This window comes from Chiloscyllium plagiosum, chromosome 28 (assembly GCF_004010195.1).
Source record: "Chiloscyllium plagiosum isolate BGI_BamShark_2017 chromosome 28, ASM401019v2, whole genome shotgun sequence".
Classification (NCBI taxonomy): Eukaryota; Metazoa; Chordata; class Chondrichthyes; order Orectolobiformes; family Hemiscylliidae; genus Chiloscyllium; species Chiloscyllium plagiosum.
In genome coordinates, this window is record NC_057737.1 from 22,671,621 (window position 1) to 22,689,600 (window position 17,980).

The 17,980-nt window shown below is 43.0% G+C and overlaps 1 protein-coding gene across 9 annotated transcripts in view; it reads left to right on the forward strand.

The window, feature by feature from the left end:
• The window catches only part of LOC122564034 (WSC domain-containing protein 1-like), a 152,579-nt gene that overhangs the window by 104,615 nt on the left and 29,984 nt on the right, over positions 1-17,980 (forward strand). For all 9 annotated transcript variants that reach the window (XM_043718493.1, XM_043718497.1, XM_043718490.1 and 6 more), the window contains one exon: positions 452-636. In XM_043718493.1, the coding sequence (XP_043574428.1) occupies positions 452-636 (185 nt within the window). The remainder of the gene's footprint in view (positions 1-451; positions 637-17,980) is intronic.

Consider the following 17,980-nt stretch of genomic DNA (forward strand, 5'->3'; position numbering starts at 1 on the left):
CCAAGTCTGCTGCCTGACAGGAGCTGGAGACAGACTGGAAAATTCCAGTCGGCCTTTGACAATGGGCCTTAAAAAGTTGTAAAACTGATGAGTTGGCACTTGGGATGAAAGTATGTGCTTACCCTCTTACCTCACTTCCCGGGAAAGATTAAAACTGGGGAACCGAAGCCCAAGCAGGTAATGTTTAACTCTTCCCCAGAAGGGCAAAAAACCCTAAATCTCTGCAAATGAGATGTACTGGTTCAACTCATGTTGTATGCTTCAAAATGGAGATACCTTCATTTCCAAGTCTTGCTTGTTCTTTTTGTTTGTTTCCATCTGGGACACCCACCCACCTCTGTTCCCATGTGAAGCAGGGGCTAAACATTCAGTCGTTAGGATCAGAACATTTTCAAGCACTTTATTCATCATGTTATTTGGTTTGTAATCTGAAGCAGATTTCTTTCTACAGAGGTTACCTGTACGCTGGTCTGGAATATGGTGCAGAATGTTACTGCGGGAATCGAATTACTACAAGCAGCGCAAGGCAGGAAGATTGCAACATGGAGTGTAAAGGGGAAAAGCACACAGTCTGTGGTGGAGTGAACAGACTATCAGTGTACAAAGTAGAAGATCTCCGACCGAGCAACAAACGATGTATGTCTCTTTCTTGGAATTATTTAAAACAATAGCATGAAACGGTGTTTTCTAATTTTTCATAAATTGTACATCAATATTGACTACAACCCCATATAATAAAATATTCCTCTGCACTCAGCAACGTCATTTACTCCAATCAACATGTCAAAGTTCTGCAGACAATGTTGGCTCTGTACAGTTTGATGTTAATGGAATCAGGAGTGAAAGCAATCTGGCGATGGGGTGGGGGTGGGGGTGTGAGAGAAGAATCCCTGTCCTATTGATTTCTGATGCCTGATGTGCCTTAGTTGCCTTGTTTTGAAGGGTAATTCTGCCTGGTACTCTGCAGCCATGCAGTGTGGACAAGTTATTGTGCCAATCAGTATCTAATGCTGCTTTGGTAACTGATTGACCCTCTAGAACCTTGTCAGAGCTGCTCATGCCCTCTCTTAAACATGCACCAAGCTGACCATGCTTTCAACTGCACTTGGAGTGCTCCACATTCCCGCACTCTCTCCACTCAATGTTGTTTCATGATATCACCATTCAATTTTCAAGTTAGGTATTTTTGACTTTGACTTTGCGGCTGCAGTATTGGTGGAAGTACTTGGTGGAGGAGTTGGTACAAGTTATTTTAGCCAAGAATGACATTAATTCCAAGCACCAACCTCTCCGTGGGACTGAGGACATTTAGACATGCCTGCTGTTCCATGGTGGTTCTTTGCTGTCTCCTGTTGTGGATCAACTTGTCCTACAAGTGAACTGGAAAAGAGTCAGGAAGTTTGGAGCAATGCGTTGGGGTGATCTCCCTGCCATAGCTGAATGGTGACAGTATATGGAAGCTGTGAGATATGGACATGGGAGCTGCAGCAATGGCAAGTGTGTGAGGATGAACTGAAGTCTGCTCTCCTCCTTTCTCCATCCTGTGTTGTGGCCTCCAGCATTGCAGCTGAGGACCTCGGACCTCTCTCTCTGGCCAGTTGTACCTATTCCTTCTACTTTGTTTTCCCTACTTCATAAGCCTTTCCCAGCCACTTGCAACAATTAGATTGCATCTTCCCTTTTAAGTTGCGGGCAACCTTCTTTGATGTAAACTTCAAATGAGTTTAGGTCCCTGATTTGCTTGCTGCCTGTATCACTCCTTTCAGGGCTGGGTAATATTCCCTGTATTAATAATTGGCCTTGTTGAATTTTCCCACCCAGTTATATGTTATGCTGACCACCCGTCACATATTCTGTTGCTTATATGCCAGTTGATTTGCTTTTTAAAGCGCTGTGTTTATGTGCACTTGATATAGCACAAATATAGAGTTTATGCTAAGACTACAAAGCATCGAAAATCAGAAGGCTGATTATTTCTTTAAGGGAATTTTCAACCAAAACCCAAATGATCTGTCCTCATTGTGTCTATAAGAGTCCCTTTGATAAATCAGCTTCAGTTCTTTTTTCATCTGCCATTGGCATTAGTCCCAGTGTTAGCGATCTATCTTGTGAGAAAACCTTTCAAAATAAGTCTTGCAGATTTTGGTTTGTCTCCACTGCTTTGCCCCTGTCCTTTTCCTGAAACAATCTAATCTGAGCCAAAGAAAATGTAACCTTTCCAAGAAAGGTAAGAATGCACAATGGTCACTATATTAATTTTTTAAAATAATCATCAAAAAATATAATTTTTAAAAAATTCTTTTAAAGTGTGGGACAAGTGCAGTCAATATTAACTCTTCCAACAAAGGCATGACCATAAGATCATAAGATATCAGAATAGAATTAGGCCTTTTGGCCCATCAGGTTTGCTCTCCCATTCAATCGTGGCTGATACGTTTCTCAATTCCATTCTCCTGCCTTCTCCCCATAATCCATGATCCCATTACCAATCAATAACCTATTCTACTCTGTCTTCAATACTGTCCACAACTTGGACTTCACAGCCCTCTGTGGCAATGATTTCCACAGATTCATCACCCTCTGTTGAAGAAATTTTTCCTCACCTCATTTTTCCTTCTCTCTGAGGCTGTGCCTTTGGGTCCTAGTCTCTCCTACGAGTGGAAACACCTTTTCCACATCCAGTCCACCCAGGCCTCTCAGTATTCTGTAAATTTCAATGAGATGGCCTCTCATCCTTCTCAACTCCATTGATGACAGACCCAGAATCTTCAACTGCTCCTCATATGACAAGCTTGTCATTCTCGGGATTATTTTTGGAAATCTCCTCTGGAGCCCTTCCAGGGCCAACACATCCTTTCTTAGACATGGGGCCCAAAACTGCACACAGATTCAGTCTGATCAGAGCCTTCTTCAGCCTCAGTAGTGTACCCCTGCTCTTGCATTCTAGCCCTCTTGTAATAAATGTTAATATTGCATTTGCCTTCCTAACTTCCAACTGAACCTGTATGTTAACAGAATCCTGAAGCGGGACATCTAAGTCCCTTTGTACTTCAGACTTATGAAGCCTTTCTGACTTTAAAAAATAGTCAACACTGTTATTCTCTCTACCAAAGTGCAAACTCTCACACTTCCTCTCACCGTAATCTATCTGCCACTTTTAGATTAGATTCTCTACAGTGTGGAAACAGACCCTTCAGCCCAACAAGTCCCCACTGACCCTCTGAAGATTAACCCACCCACACCCATTTCCCTCTGACCAATGCACCTAACACTATGGGCAATTTAGCATGGCCAATTCACCTGACCTGCACATCTTTGGACTGAGGGAGGAAACTGGAGCACCTGGAGGAAACCCACCTGGAGGAGCACCCTAGATATGGGGAGAATGTGCAAACACCACACAGATAGTCGCCTGAGGCTGGAACCAAACCTGGGACCCTGGTGCTGTGAGGCAGCAGTGCTAACCACTGAGCCACCATGCCGCCCACAATTGCTCATGTCCTTCTACCTACCTTTGTACCACTACCTGGCCCTCCACCTGCCTTTGTATCACTGCCTGGCCCTCCAGCTATCTGTGTATCATCTGGAAGCTTAGCAACAATGCCTTCAGCTTCTTTGCCCAAATCATTCATGTATAGCATGAACAGTTGTCCCAACACTGACCCTTGTAAAACTCCACTTCACTGACTGCCATCTTGAGAAAGATCCCTTTATCCCTACTCTATGCCTACTACCAATCAGCCAATCCTCTATCCATGCAAGTACCTTGCTCCTAACACCATGGGCTCTTACCTCCATGTGGCACATTGTCAAATACTTTCTGAAGATCAATCAAATCAATCGTGACAAAGGTGTCTCTGTGAATACTCGTGAATGTTGCCTTGGTTACTTACATACTGGTCGAACTGTGCTACCTGGAAGTGGTCCAACAAATAGTCTCTCAAATGGTGTATATATTTAAACAGCCAACTATCATGTGAGCCTGGAAGATCCACACTTACTTCTCTACCGAGCCATCGGCTTCATCAGATTTAAATTACCAGAGGGAAATTGAGAAGATTTGGTGCAGAATCCTTCTCGAAGGTAGGCCTCAATATACAAGAGGTTTCACCTAGTGATGTCAGCAAATCCCAGTATTAAACCAAACTAGTGCCAACATTATCAGTTCTTTTTTACAGAAATCTTGTGACCAGAAAGGCTTGGATTTAATAATCAGTTTGAAAGTGACGGCACATGTCACTGACCTCAAAAACAAAATTGAAAACAAAGATCTAGTGATTTATGTGGCATTCCTGAGACCATTTATATCTGCAGTTGTAATTCCAGTTGATTGTAAATACTGAAAAGTCAGGTCCCAGAATGGAATCTGGCTTGATAGACTACTTTGTTCATTTTTTTTATTTGTTTACTGTGAACTGAGTCTCTGAACATATTCACAAGAAACAACCAATGTACTTGTTTATGACATAAAAGACAAAACACAGACTATGTCACACTTCACAAATACACTTGACAGACCCTCACCAATCAATGAATAGTTGCCCCCATTTCCATGCTAAAGCTCCTTGCTCAGTTGACATGATTGTAATTAGTTTCCTTTTAGCATATTTCTGCTCATTCACTTGAAGCTATTTTTCTTAATATCTCTTCCCAAAACATTTTAAACAAACTGCTAACTCAGTTCACTTCAAGTGGATTCCCTGAACTCATGCCTTCAATAGAGTTGTAGGATGTGTTCTTCTTTGACACCTCCAGACCTTATGGAGCTGAGGTTTCTCTGATTCTTAAGAAACTCTGGTCTTCTCTTTAATCTTGGCTGCATGGAGATTGCTACCAACAGCACATCAGCTGTTATGGACACTTCTCCCTCCACAAACCTCCCTCTGGCCTCTTCAGTCTCTCTTTCTGGGTGCCATTAAACACAAGTTAGCATATACCTTAGCAATTACCTTTCCAGGTGGCCTGCAGGTTATTCAGCTTAAAGCACGCGGCATTTCATAACTACCGTTTGGCATTCACTGTTCAACTGACTTCCTGACAATTTGGAATAAAACAAATCAGACCTTTCCAGAGCACAAAACAAAGCTCCATTTTTCCTTCACTTTAGAACCTGGCTTCTCAAACACCAATAATGTATTCTGAACCTTTGTCATCTTATCGAGGCATCCGCAGCAATGATTCCCACTGGAAGAAAATGAATATTTGCATGTGCTGTAAAATGGTTAAAATTGCAGTAGGTGTCAATGGACATCAAACAAAGTAATTAGGAATGAGGACTGATTGCAGACAATCATGCTCACACAGTGAAGCATTCAAAAGTGATCACAGCTTGTTAAGTTTATGTAAGGTAGCATGCAGGCATCAAACGCAGCTTCATCCAGAGCATGATACTAACAAAAATGAACAGATCTTACTCGGTGTTCTGAATGTTTTGTCCTCCCAGCAGCTTAGACTCATAGAGATGTACAGCACGGAAATAGACCCTTCGGTCCAACTCATCCACAAATATCCTAAATTAATTTAGTCCCATTTCGGTACATATCCCTCTAAACCCTTCTTATTCATATACTCATCAAGATACCTTTTAAATATTGTAATTGCACCAGCCTCTCCACCACTTCCTCTGGCAGCCCATTCCGTATGTATACCACCTTCCGTTTGAAAAATGTTTCCTTTAGGTCCCTTTTATATCTCTCCCCTCTCACCTTAAACCTATGCTCCCTAGTTTTGGATTCCCCTACCTTGGGAAAAAGACCTAGGCTATTTACCCTATCCATGCTCTTCATGACTTTATAACCTTCTATAAGGTCTCAGCCTCCAACGCTGTAGGGAATATAATCCCAGCCTCTTCAGCCACTCCCTATAGCTCAAATCCTACAACCCTGGCAACATCCTTGTGAATCTTTTCTGCACCCTTTCAGGTTAAACAACATTTTTCCTTAAGCAGGGAGACCTGAATCCTTCACCTCTTCCATTTCAATTGACGTGTTATCTTTCTTAGCACACACTCCCTAACTTTAACATCGACTTACAGTCAACCTTTATATGGGTCACTTTGCTTTTCAGTGCACAGAGTCTTTAGTGCTCAATTACAGTCTCTGTGGCTTGCAATGCCTTTTGATGCAGTGAGACAAGCAGGCAACCTGTCGTGAAGGGTGGATAAATGAACAGTCCGAGGGCTGGAGATATCCCTGTGACACCGGCTATGCCAACAACATACCTGCAGCACCTGTGATGGCAGTTTTAGCACCAAACAGACTGCTTGGGCTTTAAACAAATGGCTGTGTATGAGAATCAAAGGAAAGTATTCCTCACGAGATTGAACGGGAACTGCAGTTGGTCAGGAGGTGCTGGCTCCAGTGAATCGTTGCGCTCACTCGATGCCATGTCCAGAGGTTTGGCCACAGTCAGTCAGACTCTTGGTCGTCCCAGATTCTGAGCATCCATATCCTGATAGTCTGGAGATTGGACTACCAGTCAGTCCTGCAGGGTAAACACAGTCAATGTGGGGATTACGGTTAGATCAGGCAGCATGCTGTGGATTGGGCCATACTCAGTCAGGGCTGTCCTGTCAAAGGGGGACCACAATCAGTCTTGGTCCATCAGGAGGAAGGCCATGGAGTCATGGGCCAAGTGGAAAACTGTCCTTTCCACAGACACAGCCAGACACGCGTATTTTGCAGCAAGCACATTTCTGATAATGTTAATGGGCTTCTATGTCCTTTACTATGCTAAGCAAGTGCCTCTGACAAACCTGTACCTGTCTGTGCAATTTGACAACGTGATTAATGGCCAAGACAATAGGATTGTCTTCTGCTTGAAACTAAACAGGCATCTGATCTTCAGCCATTCTGAGTGACAGAGACCTGAGATGTTCCATGCTCAATAGCTGCAGATCACTGGTTGGTGCTCCTGAATCTAATCTAGAAAGGGTTCCCACTGAGGTGGAAGCCTTTGAGCTGTTGAAGGGTGTAGGTGAAAACATTACTGTACACAGAGCGTTGGAGGGATACACTTGTTAGTGGGTGAGCATTTTGGTGATGGTGACCACAATTCTGTGACTTTCACTTTGGTTATGGAGAGAGATAGGTGCGTGCAACAGGGTAGGTTTTACAATTGAGGGATGCCTATCCTTATACTCAATGAATAAAAACAAATCACTTTAGAACCATTCTGGTAAATACAGTACATAGTTTGAAACAAATTGACATTTATAGCCTTTGATATGACAATTGTTGTGAGATTTGAAAATTCATTAATTGGCTATGGAGTATTTTGAGACGTCCTGAATTTACTGCTACACTTCCCAACACTACAATGTGACCGCACTTCTGAAGGACTGAATTGGCTGTCCAGAGCTCTGTATTGGTGAAACTTGGGGCAAAAATAGGCCATTCAGTCCTTCCAGCCTGTTCTTCCGTTTCACATAGTCATTGTGTGATAACTATGTGATCTGCTTGTATTGCTCACAAGACAAAGCTTTCCACTGTGTCCCGGTACATGTGACAATAAATTCAATTCAATTCATTGTCTCTTAAACATAAAAATCCATCTCTTTCTTGAATATAATCAGCAACTTGGAATCCACAGCTTCTTGTGGTCACACACTTCACAGACTGACCAGCCTCTGCATGAAGAAATATTTCCTCATCTTAATCCTCAATGGCCTAACAACCTGTCCTCAGACTGTGTCCTCTGGTTTTAAACTCCCCAACCTGGGAAAATATCCTCCCTACAATCTAAACCCCAGAACAGTGAGCTGTCAGTCCTGTTCATGTTTCAGCCAAGTTTCTGTAAAAGCTCTGAAATCCCAATCCCATGTACTTAAACACACTCTGAGTTTATCAGCCTTATCTGGAAGACCCCTTGCACTGAAATAAATGCAATTTCGTTCTTCAGAGTTACAATGTACCCTGATTCTCTCTTTTCTTTCTTTTCTAATTGGTGTGCTCTCTTCACATTCAGAACCTTCCCCACCAACCTTTCTATTTACGCCATGACTTGTAATTCCTCCACTCTCCTCTCTATCTGTATAAAGTCTCTTTGGGTGGAACGAGCAAAGCTCCCTGCTAAGATATGGGTCCCTTTCCAGCTCGGGTAAGACCTATCCTCTTTGAACAGGTCTTTTCTGTCCCAGAGGAGACTCCAATGTGTGCAACTGGACTTGAAATCATACAGAACTGAGATTCCAGACAACATCTATGTTGATCTTAGCTGGGCAGTTGTAGGGGTGGCACAAGTTGAAGGAAAAATTGAGGACTGCAGATGCTGGAGATCAGAGTCAAAAAGTGTGGTGCTGGAAAGGTGTGGTACTGTGGTCAGGCAGCATCCGAGGAGCAGGAGAGTCGACGTTTCAAGCATAAGCCTTTCATCACATTCACGGTGAAGAGCTTATGCTCAAAACATCGACTCTCCTGCTCCTCGGCTGCTGCCTGACTGGCTGTGCTTTTCCAGCACAACACTACGTGGCACAGTTGAAGTCAACCTTCCTGAGGTAGAACAGGTAAGTGTTTGCACTTGATGCGGATAACTGGTCCCGTCTTGGAAACTGGTTTCTGCTGAGCACAGACGAGAGCATGATTTGAGGTGGGAACTTGACTGTCAGAAAAAGCTCCCAAGAAGCAGCTCCAAAGGAATTTTGAAGTCTGGCAGCACTGAGGGACTTGCATCTCAGCAAGTGCCTTCAGCTTTGAGCCAAGGGGGAAGTGGGTGGAAGTGTGGACAAGCCCCTGATCTCTCCTCGTGATGCTCTCTTGGGTGCAAAGCTCACCACCTCTTCTTGAAAGTGGTCCCTTTGAAGACAGGTGCAGGCAGCAGCCGCTTGAGTTCCTCCTCTTCACCCCCCCCTCCATTAGCCCTCCCCACCATCACCAACGACATCTGCCAACACGGATGAGGTTGGAGACGATGTGGTTTTGCCAAGAGGCTCCTTCACCTCATCCCAACAACAGTCTACTCACTCTCACTGGATGTCATTTCTCTGCTTTGCAGAGAAGATTTACCAGGATGTTGCCTGGAATGGAGCGGAAGTCGTACGAGGGTAGGTTGAGAGTTCTCGGCCTTTTCTCGTTGGAACGGCGAAGGATGAGGGGTGACTTGATAGAGCTTTATAAGATGATCAGAGGAATAGGTAGAGTAGACAGTCAGAAACTTTTTCCCCGGGTACAACAGAGTGTTACAAGGGGACATAAATTTAAGGTGAAGGGTGGAAGGTATGGGGGGATGTCAGGGGTAGGTTTTTTACCCAGAGAGTGGTGGGGGCATGGAATGCGCTGCCTGTGGGAGTGGCAGAGTCAGAATCATTGGTGACCTTTAAGCGGCAATTGGATAGGTACATGGATAGGTGCTTAAGCTAGGACAAATGTTCGGCACAACATCGTGGGCCGAAGGGCCTGTTCTGTGCTGTATTGTTCTATATTCTATGTTCTATGTTCTATCCCCTGAGGATTCAATCGGTTCCTCCTCCAAGGTGGAGAGAGAGCTCAAGGCCTTTCTTAATAAATGACATAAGTGCCTGTGTTAGAGAAGGGAGAGAATTAGTTATCTCAGAGGAATAGACTCTTGTGGAAGTTAAGACTATGTTAGCACTGCTGACATGAGAAGAGCACCACAGTACAATGAGGTTTAATGGGTCAGGTAAGCATTGAGGTGTCCCTGTCCACACATGAACAGTCATGTCCTTCTCCAGCCAGTTTGCGAATGTTTTCCTTGTAGGGAATGAGCAGCCAGGTGTTCACCACCCCCTCTGATCTTGTCCCGCTCAGACACGTTCTGGCCTAGCTTTCCATGCCATGAGACAAGGCAGGCTTGAGTACAATGAAAATCTACAGAAGAGCAGTTTGCAGTGATGCAAGAGCAAGCAAGGTTATGGGGTGTCCTCAGTGAATGAGTGGGAAGCATAGCAGCAGGAAGATTGAATGATTTGGGTGGCTGAGATGGGTAACAGCCACTGAGCGGAGCATGATGATGTGGTAATGCGTTTTTGTTCATGAACCTTAGTGAGATGCGTGTGTAGTGTTAGAGTTAGAGCAAGTGGTGGCCATGTGACTGGGATGTAACAGAGAGAAAATGGCAACCTGTACCTGTGTGGAGTATATAAAGTTAATGACCATTCACCCACACTGCCATTTCTGCTTCACTCAGGACTACAGCACTGCCAGGGCTGCTATCTGGGTCAAGATCTTTGTATCCTCATTAGCCACTGGAGAGGACCCTGAGGACTGGCAAGTAGCTAATGTTTTTCCTCTGTTCAAGAAGGGAAATAGGGATAATCCAGGAAACTATAGAGCAGTGAGTCTCACATCGGTGGTTGGTAAGCTATTGGAGACAATTCTTATGGTTAGGATTTATACGCATTTGGAAAAGCATAGCCTAATTAGGGACAGTCAGCATGGCTTTGTGCAGGGCAGGTCATGTCTTAATAACTTGATGCAATTTTTCGAGGAAGGTGACAAAGATGATTGATGAGGATGGAGCAGTGGATGCTGTCTACATGGACTTTGGTAAGCTTTCAACAAGATAAGCTCATCCAGAAGATTAAGATGCATGGGATCCACAGTGACTTGTCCATGTGGATTCAGAATTGGCTTGCTCGTAGAAGACAGAGTTTAGTGATGGAAGGTGTTTTTCAGGCTGAAGGTCCATGACTAATGGTGTTCTGCACATATAAATGACTTGAATGAAAATGTAGATGGATGGGTTAATAAGTGCAGATGATAAAAAGATCTGTGGAGTTGTGGATAATGTAGAAGGTTGTCAAGGGATACAGTGAGATATAGATCAGTTGTAGATATGGACCGGGAAATGGCAGATAGAGTTTAATTTGGGTAAGTGTGAGGTGCTGCACTTTGGGAGATCAAATGTTGAGGAAAAGTGTACAGTGAATGGCAGGACCCTGAACAGCATTGATGTATAGCAGGATCTTGGTGTTCAAGTCCATAGCTCCCTAAAAGTGGCCACACAAGTAGATACGGTGTTAAAGAAGGCATACGAAATGCTTGCTTTAATTGGTTGGGGAATTGAGTACAAGAGTCAGGATGTCATGTTGCAGTTTTATGAACCTTTGGTTAGACAACACTTAAGAGTACTGTGTTCAATTCTGATCGCCCCACAGGAAGGATGTGGAGGCTTTGGAGAGGGTACAGAAGAGGTTTACCAGGATGCTGCCTGGATTGGAGAGTATAAGCTATAACGAGAGGCGAGAAAAACTCGGGTTGTTTTCTCTGGAGTGGCAGAGGCTGAGGGGAGACTTGATAGAAAACTGTAAACTTATGAAATGCATAGATAGGGTAGACAGTAAGAATCTTTTTCCCCCGAGTTGAAATGTCTAAAACTATGGGGCATGTGTTTAAGGTGAGAGGGCAAAGGTTCAAAGGAGATGTGAGAGGCAAGTTTTTTACACAGGGTGGGGTAGGAGTCTGGAACATGCTGCCAGGTGTGGCGGTACTTGCAGACACGACAGAGACGTTTAAGGGACTTTTAGATAAGTACATGAATATGCAAGGAATGGAGGGATATGGACCAAGGGCAGGCAGAAAGGATTAGTTTAATTTGGTGTCATGTTCAGCAAAGCATTGTGGACCAAGGGGCTCATTCCTGTGTTGTACTGGTCTATGGTCTATCGGTCCAGGCTTGCATGGTTTGGTGGCGTAACCTCCTGTGGCAGTCAGCTGGAAAATGAACAGCCATCTTTCCACCACCTTGCTCCCCCAGGCCCTCCAAGTCCATGCTCACAAAGCAGGGAGCAAGCTTTCCTTTCTGTAGCATTAAGATCCAGTGCCTTGATGTGATAGCCTGTGTTGGTTTGCAGCCTCTGAAGTGGCATTCAGCTACAGTATCAGTGACATGAACATACTACCGCACCTTCTGCCAGGCGACTCCATGAGATGGGCATCAAAGAGCGAATTGCATCATTAATGAGATGAAGGGCGTGAGGAAAGTTCATCTGAGCCATGGCAGGCCAGTACCATGAATCGCACTTGACAAAACACTTTGCGTGCAAATGAGAAAATTCCACCCATTATCCTCAGGGCAGGTAAAGCCAAAGAAAATTCAGAAAGTTTTTTAAAAAATGTTGAGTAGTTCTACTGGGGTAAACCAGAGACACAGTTAGCACTGGTGGGTGGTCAGAAAATACAGATGTAAGATTAATGAAGAAAAGAACCAGAGAAGGGAGAAGAAATACTTCTTGCGCACATCGTTATTTTGGAATGCACTGCCGATAGGGAAGTGGGTGGAAGCAGATTTGTGTAATTTGCAAAAGGGAATTGGAAAAATCCTTGTAAAAGAAAACTTTGTTTTACTGTGGTAATGGAAGTGGCATTGACACAATGGGCAAGTCGGCTTCTTTCTGGGCTGTACTCTGCAATGAAAACCCTTGTGACATTGGCAGAGAAAAATTACAACAAATGAGAAAATATTGCCTTAACGTGAGCTGCATGCCATTCATCATTTCAGTTATGAAATTAAATAATGTAAAAATTCTGCCATGTCTGTGAGGCATTATTCATGAAATGACTCATCACTGTGACTTAATGGACCAAATCTTGCTTGGAAATAATGGCGTATTAATGACACAAAGCTATTATCAATGTGCAAATCGACTAGCAAATCCATATCATACTGTCTGAATGCGATGCTCTTGAACTTACTGATGGATTTATTTCTTCATACAGATAGCATTTTGCTTCCCAGTTGGTTTTATGAACTTTCTGAATTTTCACACTAAATTGCCAGCCAACCCATTGCACAAAGTTAGTTAAGAATAAAAATTCTCCTTTAGTGATTTGTTAATTGTTAAAGCAATGTCAATCAATATCATAAAGCAAATTTTTAGTATGACATGAGTACATATTTTTCTTACTTTTTCTTCCTTTTTTTTCTTGATCAAACACTGATTTCCCTCTGAGGAAGAGTCACTCGACCCAAAATGTTAGCTCTGATTTCTCTCCGCAGATGCTGAGTTTTTCTAACAATTTCTGTTTTTATTACTGATTTCCCTCACTTTATTTCTCTTTTTGTGCCTAATAGACATTGAAATCACCCAACCTCATTTATCCTAGATTTCCATAGAAACTATTTCTTCTTCAATCCTTAAATCCCAGGATTTGAAGACACAGTTTGCAGTTTCCACATTGCCATTATTATTAAACACGTCCAGCAAGCTGTTGTGCAAAATAATTTTGACTTTGTAGGGCAAGAGAATGTCAAATGAGTATCTCCGATCCCTCCACCAAACTTTGCCCCATTTCTTGATGAGTTTGAGACAATACACATTGCAGGATGAGAGGGTTGATAGAGGGATACTGTAAATACTGATTTGGAGACCATTGCTGGGTGGGGAGGCAGGGAAAACAAGGGTACCGTTGGGGTGTGCTAATGCAGTTGGAATTGATTGTTGGGAAAGATACTTCTGGTAGTGATTTGATTGTGAAGAGTTTTGAATATTAGCTATGAAATGTTAAGGTTATCAAGTTTTGAGAAGATTTGTAGCTCAGGTTGAGGTTCTGGATGTAGTTTTGCTCGCTTCCAGCTCAGCGAGCAAATCTTCATCCATGTTAAGGTTATGTATCATATATGAAAATATATAGTACTATATATGCAAAACAGTGGCCACTGTCACAATATAATTCTGATGTGGAGGTGCCAGTGTTGGACTGGGGTGGACAAGGTCAGAGGTCATATGACACCATGCTACAGTCCAACAAGTTTATTTGAAGTCACAAGCTTTCGGAGCGCTGCTGCTTCATCAGGTGGAGTGAAGAGAAGCGCATAGGCACATAATTTATAGGCAGAGAGATCAAAAGATCGTACAAATGGTGTGAGTGGAGTGTCGACAGGCTGAATAACAAGTCTCTGCAGGTGATCAAAAGTGTCAGATGGTGTGAGTAAAGTGTCAACAGCGGAATAGCAAATTAAGGAATTTCCTATAATCTGATTAATTGAGGCAGAGAGATAATTATAAAAAAGGAAAACTGAGGTGGCATTGAAGACAAACCAAATGGCTGGAATAAAATGATAGGTATAAGAAGCGCATGCCGAAGTGACAAGTAATCTAGATCTGTATAAACTAATTAAGGTAGAGTGGTCTTAACAAATTATCAAGGTGATAGTGTCAAAAGAGGACAGTAAGGAAGATTCTACAAATACACAACAGTATGGTGGGGTTACTTGTAATGCGACAGGATCACAGTTGATGCCATCTTCATAGGTAGGGAACTTGACAGTCAGTTTCTGTTGGTGATTCTAAGTTGTTGTGTATCTCGAAGGCCGCCTCAGAGGGTGCTTACTGAAAATCAGAGGCTGAATGTCCTTGACCACTAAAGTGTACCCTGACTGAGAGAGAACTCTCCTGCCTGGCGATTGTTACGTGGTGTCCATTCATCCTTTTTCATAGTGTCTGCATGGTCTCGCCAATATACCACACTTTGGGACATCCTTTCCTGTAGCGTATGAGATACCCAACATTAGCCAAGTCACATGAGTATCTGCCATGAACGTGGTGGGATATGTTCCCACATGTGATGGTAGTATCCATGTTGATGATCCAACATGTTTTGCAGAAGTTGCCTTTGCAGGGTTATGTGGTGTTGTGGACGCTGCTGTCCTGAAGGCTGGGTAGTTTGCGGCAATCAATGGTCTGTTTGAGGTTTGGCAGTTGTTTGAAGGTGAAAAGTGTAGGGGTAAGGATGTTCTTAGCGAGATGTTTGTTGCTGTTGATGATGTGTTGAAGGCTGTGAAGAAAATGGCATAGTTTCTCTGCTCTGGGGAAGTACTGGACAACGAAGGGTGCTCGATCGGTCAGTGTCCTATGTCTGTCTTCTGAGGAGATCTTTGCAGTTTTTCACTGTGACACATCGGAACTAGCAAACTGCCAATGCAATTCATTGTAAAAATATCGCACTACATATTGCACATTAGAACACTTATTCGTTGACGTTCGGTACTGTTGGTCAAGGTCAATTTTGTCCTTTCCTAATTAGCTCTTTTTCCTTTGTTCAGCTCAAATAATAGTTGTCCTTGGTGTTAAGATGAAAGATAATGTGGGGCCTGACTCAGATTCTCCATAATGAGGGGGAGGGGTGAGGACAGGAGTATCTGAGACAGAAAGAAAATTCAATAGATTAGTAATTGCATTATGCAATATCGTGGTGGCGAACACATCAGATCATGACTCATCTATCAATTATCCTAATAACAGTAAAAAGAATTGCAGACTGACACCTCCTTCCCTGCAATTCAGTGTGCTTAATTTGTTTTTAGCCCACTTACCTCACATCCACTTATTTCATTTCACTGGCATATTGCACTGGTGACATGTAGTCATGATCTTCTCCAAACTTGTAACATCAAATTACATGGTTCTTTTCTTATTGCTGTTTGCAGCATATTTTCAACTTGGGGAGTTTAAATGTTATTTTTACATCTTGAAGCTCACACAGCTCTAACAGTATCTGAAGAGCTGTAATTCCATAAGAGAGGTAAGTCATCAGATTTGCTGGGTGTAGATGCAATCTTTAGAAAGGTCTTACACAGAGAACAGCAGGAGGGAGACCAAAACAGAATCATAGTTGCAAATCTAACCAGCAGCAATCATAACGCCCAAAAGCATGAACAGCGTCCTCGGTGATTTGTTGCGTGTTGACATTAAGAACGGCACAAGATAAATGTACTGGAAAGAAAGCAATGTTAAGGATTATCAAATCAGCCATGATCTCATCAAATGGCAGAGCAGACATGATGGACTGAATGGCCTACTTTTCCTCTTCTGCATTATTGCTTTGGGCATCCCTCAGTAATTCCAGGGACTGACTAGCCCTTTGACAGCCTCGGCACTAACCTCAACAGCATTTTTAATTTTCAGATATGGCTCCATAAGAATATCTTGTCACCCTGGGAGGCGAAACTGAGGCATGAACCTTCCACTCTCATTAACATTGTACTGTTGGGCCTGTACCATTTCTAGATTTAGGTCTTAGTATTGTCATTGTAGGGGCCTTGGAGTAGCACAATGGAGTAGGGACACCAGAAGCAATGAATCTCTATCTCTTTCCTGTTAGCTAGACCTGGCAACTGAAAACATTCCTTTCTAATGCACACCTTTATTAACAGACCCTTCGGTCCAACCTGTCCATGCCGACCAGATATCCCAACCCAATCTAGTCCCACCTGCCAGCACCCGGCCCATATCCCTCCAAACCCTTCCTATTCATATACCCAGCCAGATGCCTCTTAAATGTTGCAATTGTACCAGCCTCCACCACATCCTCTGGCAGCTCATTCCATACACGTACCACACTCTGTGTGAAAACATTGCCCCTTAGGTCTCTTTTATATCTTTCCCCTCTCACCCTAAACCTATGCCCTCTAGTTCTGGACTCACCAACCCAGGGGAAAGACTTTGTCTATTTATCCTATCTATGCCCCTCATAATTTTGTAAATCTCTATAAGATCACCTCTCAGCCCTCCGACGCTCCAGGGAAAACAGCCCCAGCCTGTTCAGCCTCTCCCTGTCACTCAAATCATCCAACCCTGGCAACAACCTTATAAATCTTTTCTGAACCCTTTCAAGTTTCACAACATCTTTCCAATAGGAAGGAGACCAGAATTGCACACAATATTCCAACAGTGGCCTAACCAATGTCCTGTACAGCTGCAACATGACCTCCCAACTCCTGTACTCTATACTCTGACCAATAAACGAAAGCATACCAAACATCTTCTTCACTATCCTATCTACCTGTGACTCCACTTTCAAGGAGCTATGAACCTGCACTCCAAGGTCTCTTTGTTCAGCAACACTCCCTACGACCGAAGGAGCTGTCAACCACTTGTGAAGAAGACATATATTGTAAACTGCATAACTGTTTCACACATGCAAATAAGTTTTGCTTGTATAGAGTAATGGCGTGACTGCATTTTGGGTTCTGATGCGTGCGGTTCTGATGCTCTTGTGGATAGACTTGTCATAGAGGGAATACAGCAGAGGTTCACTAGACTAATTCCTGCGATGGTATCATTGTCCTGTGAGGAGACTTGAGGAGATCTCCCACTCTGGAGTTTAGAAGAATAAAAGATAACCTCATAGAGACTTAGACAATTCTTAAAAGGAAAGACAGAGTAAATGCAACAAAAGGATGTTTTCGCTGGCCAGACGTTCTAGGGGAAACTATCTCAGAATAAAAAAAGCAATCCATTCAGGACTGAGATGAGGAGGGAATTCTTAACACAAGGAATGGTAAATCTTTGGGATTCTCTAACTTGTGACGATGGAAGCTCAGTTACTAAGTATGAACAAAACAGATTGATGAATTCAGTAATTAGAAATCTACCAACGAGTAATTGGAGAAAGGCCAATTTTGACAGTATTAGGCAAGAACTTTCGAAAGCTGATTGGAGGCAGATGTTTGCAGGTAAAGGGACGGCTGGAAAATGGGAAGCCTTCAGAAATGAGATAACAAGAATCCAGAGAAAGTATATTCCTGTCAGGGTGAAAGGGAAGGCTGGTAGGTATAGGGAATGCTGGATTATTAAAGAAATTGAGGGTTTGGTTAATAAATCCTCATATGTCAGGTATAGACAGAATAGATCGAGTGAATCCTTAGAAGAGTATAAAGAAAGTAAGAGTATACTTAAGAGGGAAATCAGGAGGGCAAAACGGGGACATGAGATAGCATTGGCAAATACAATTAAGGAGAATCCAAAGGGTTTTTACAAATATATAAGGACAAAAGGGTAGGGAGAGAATAGGGCCCCTCAAAGATCAGCAAGGCAGCCTTTGTGTGGAGCCACAGAAATGGGGGAGATACTAAATAAATATTTTGCATCAGTATTTACTGTGGAAAAGGATATGGAAGATATAGACTGTAGGGAAATAGATGGTAACATCTTGCAAAATGTCCAGATTACAGAGGAGGAAGTGCTGGATGCCTTGAAACGGTTAAAGGTGGATAAATCCCCAGGACCTGATCAGGTGTACCC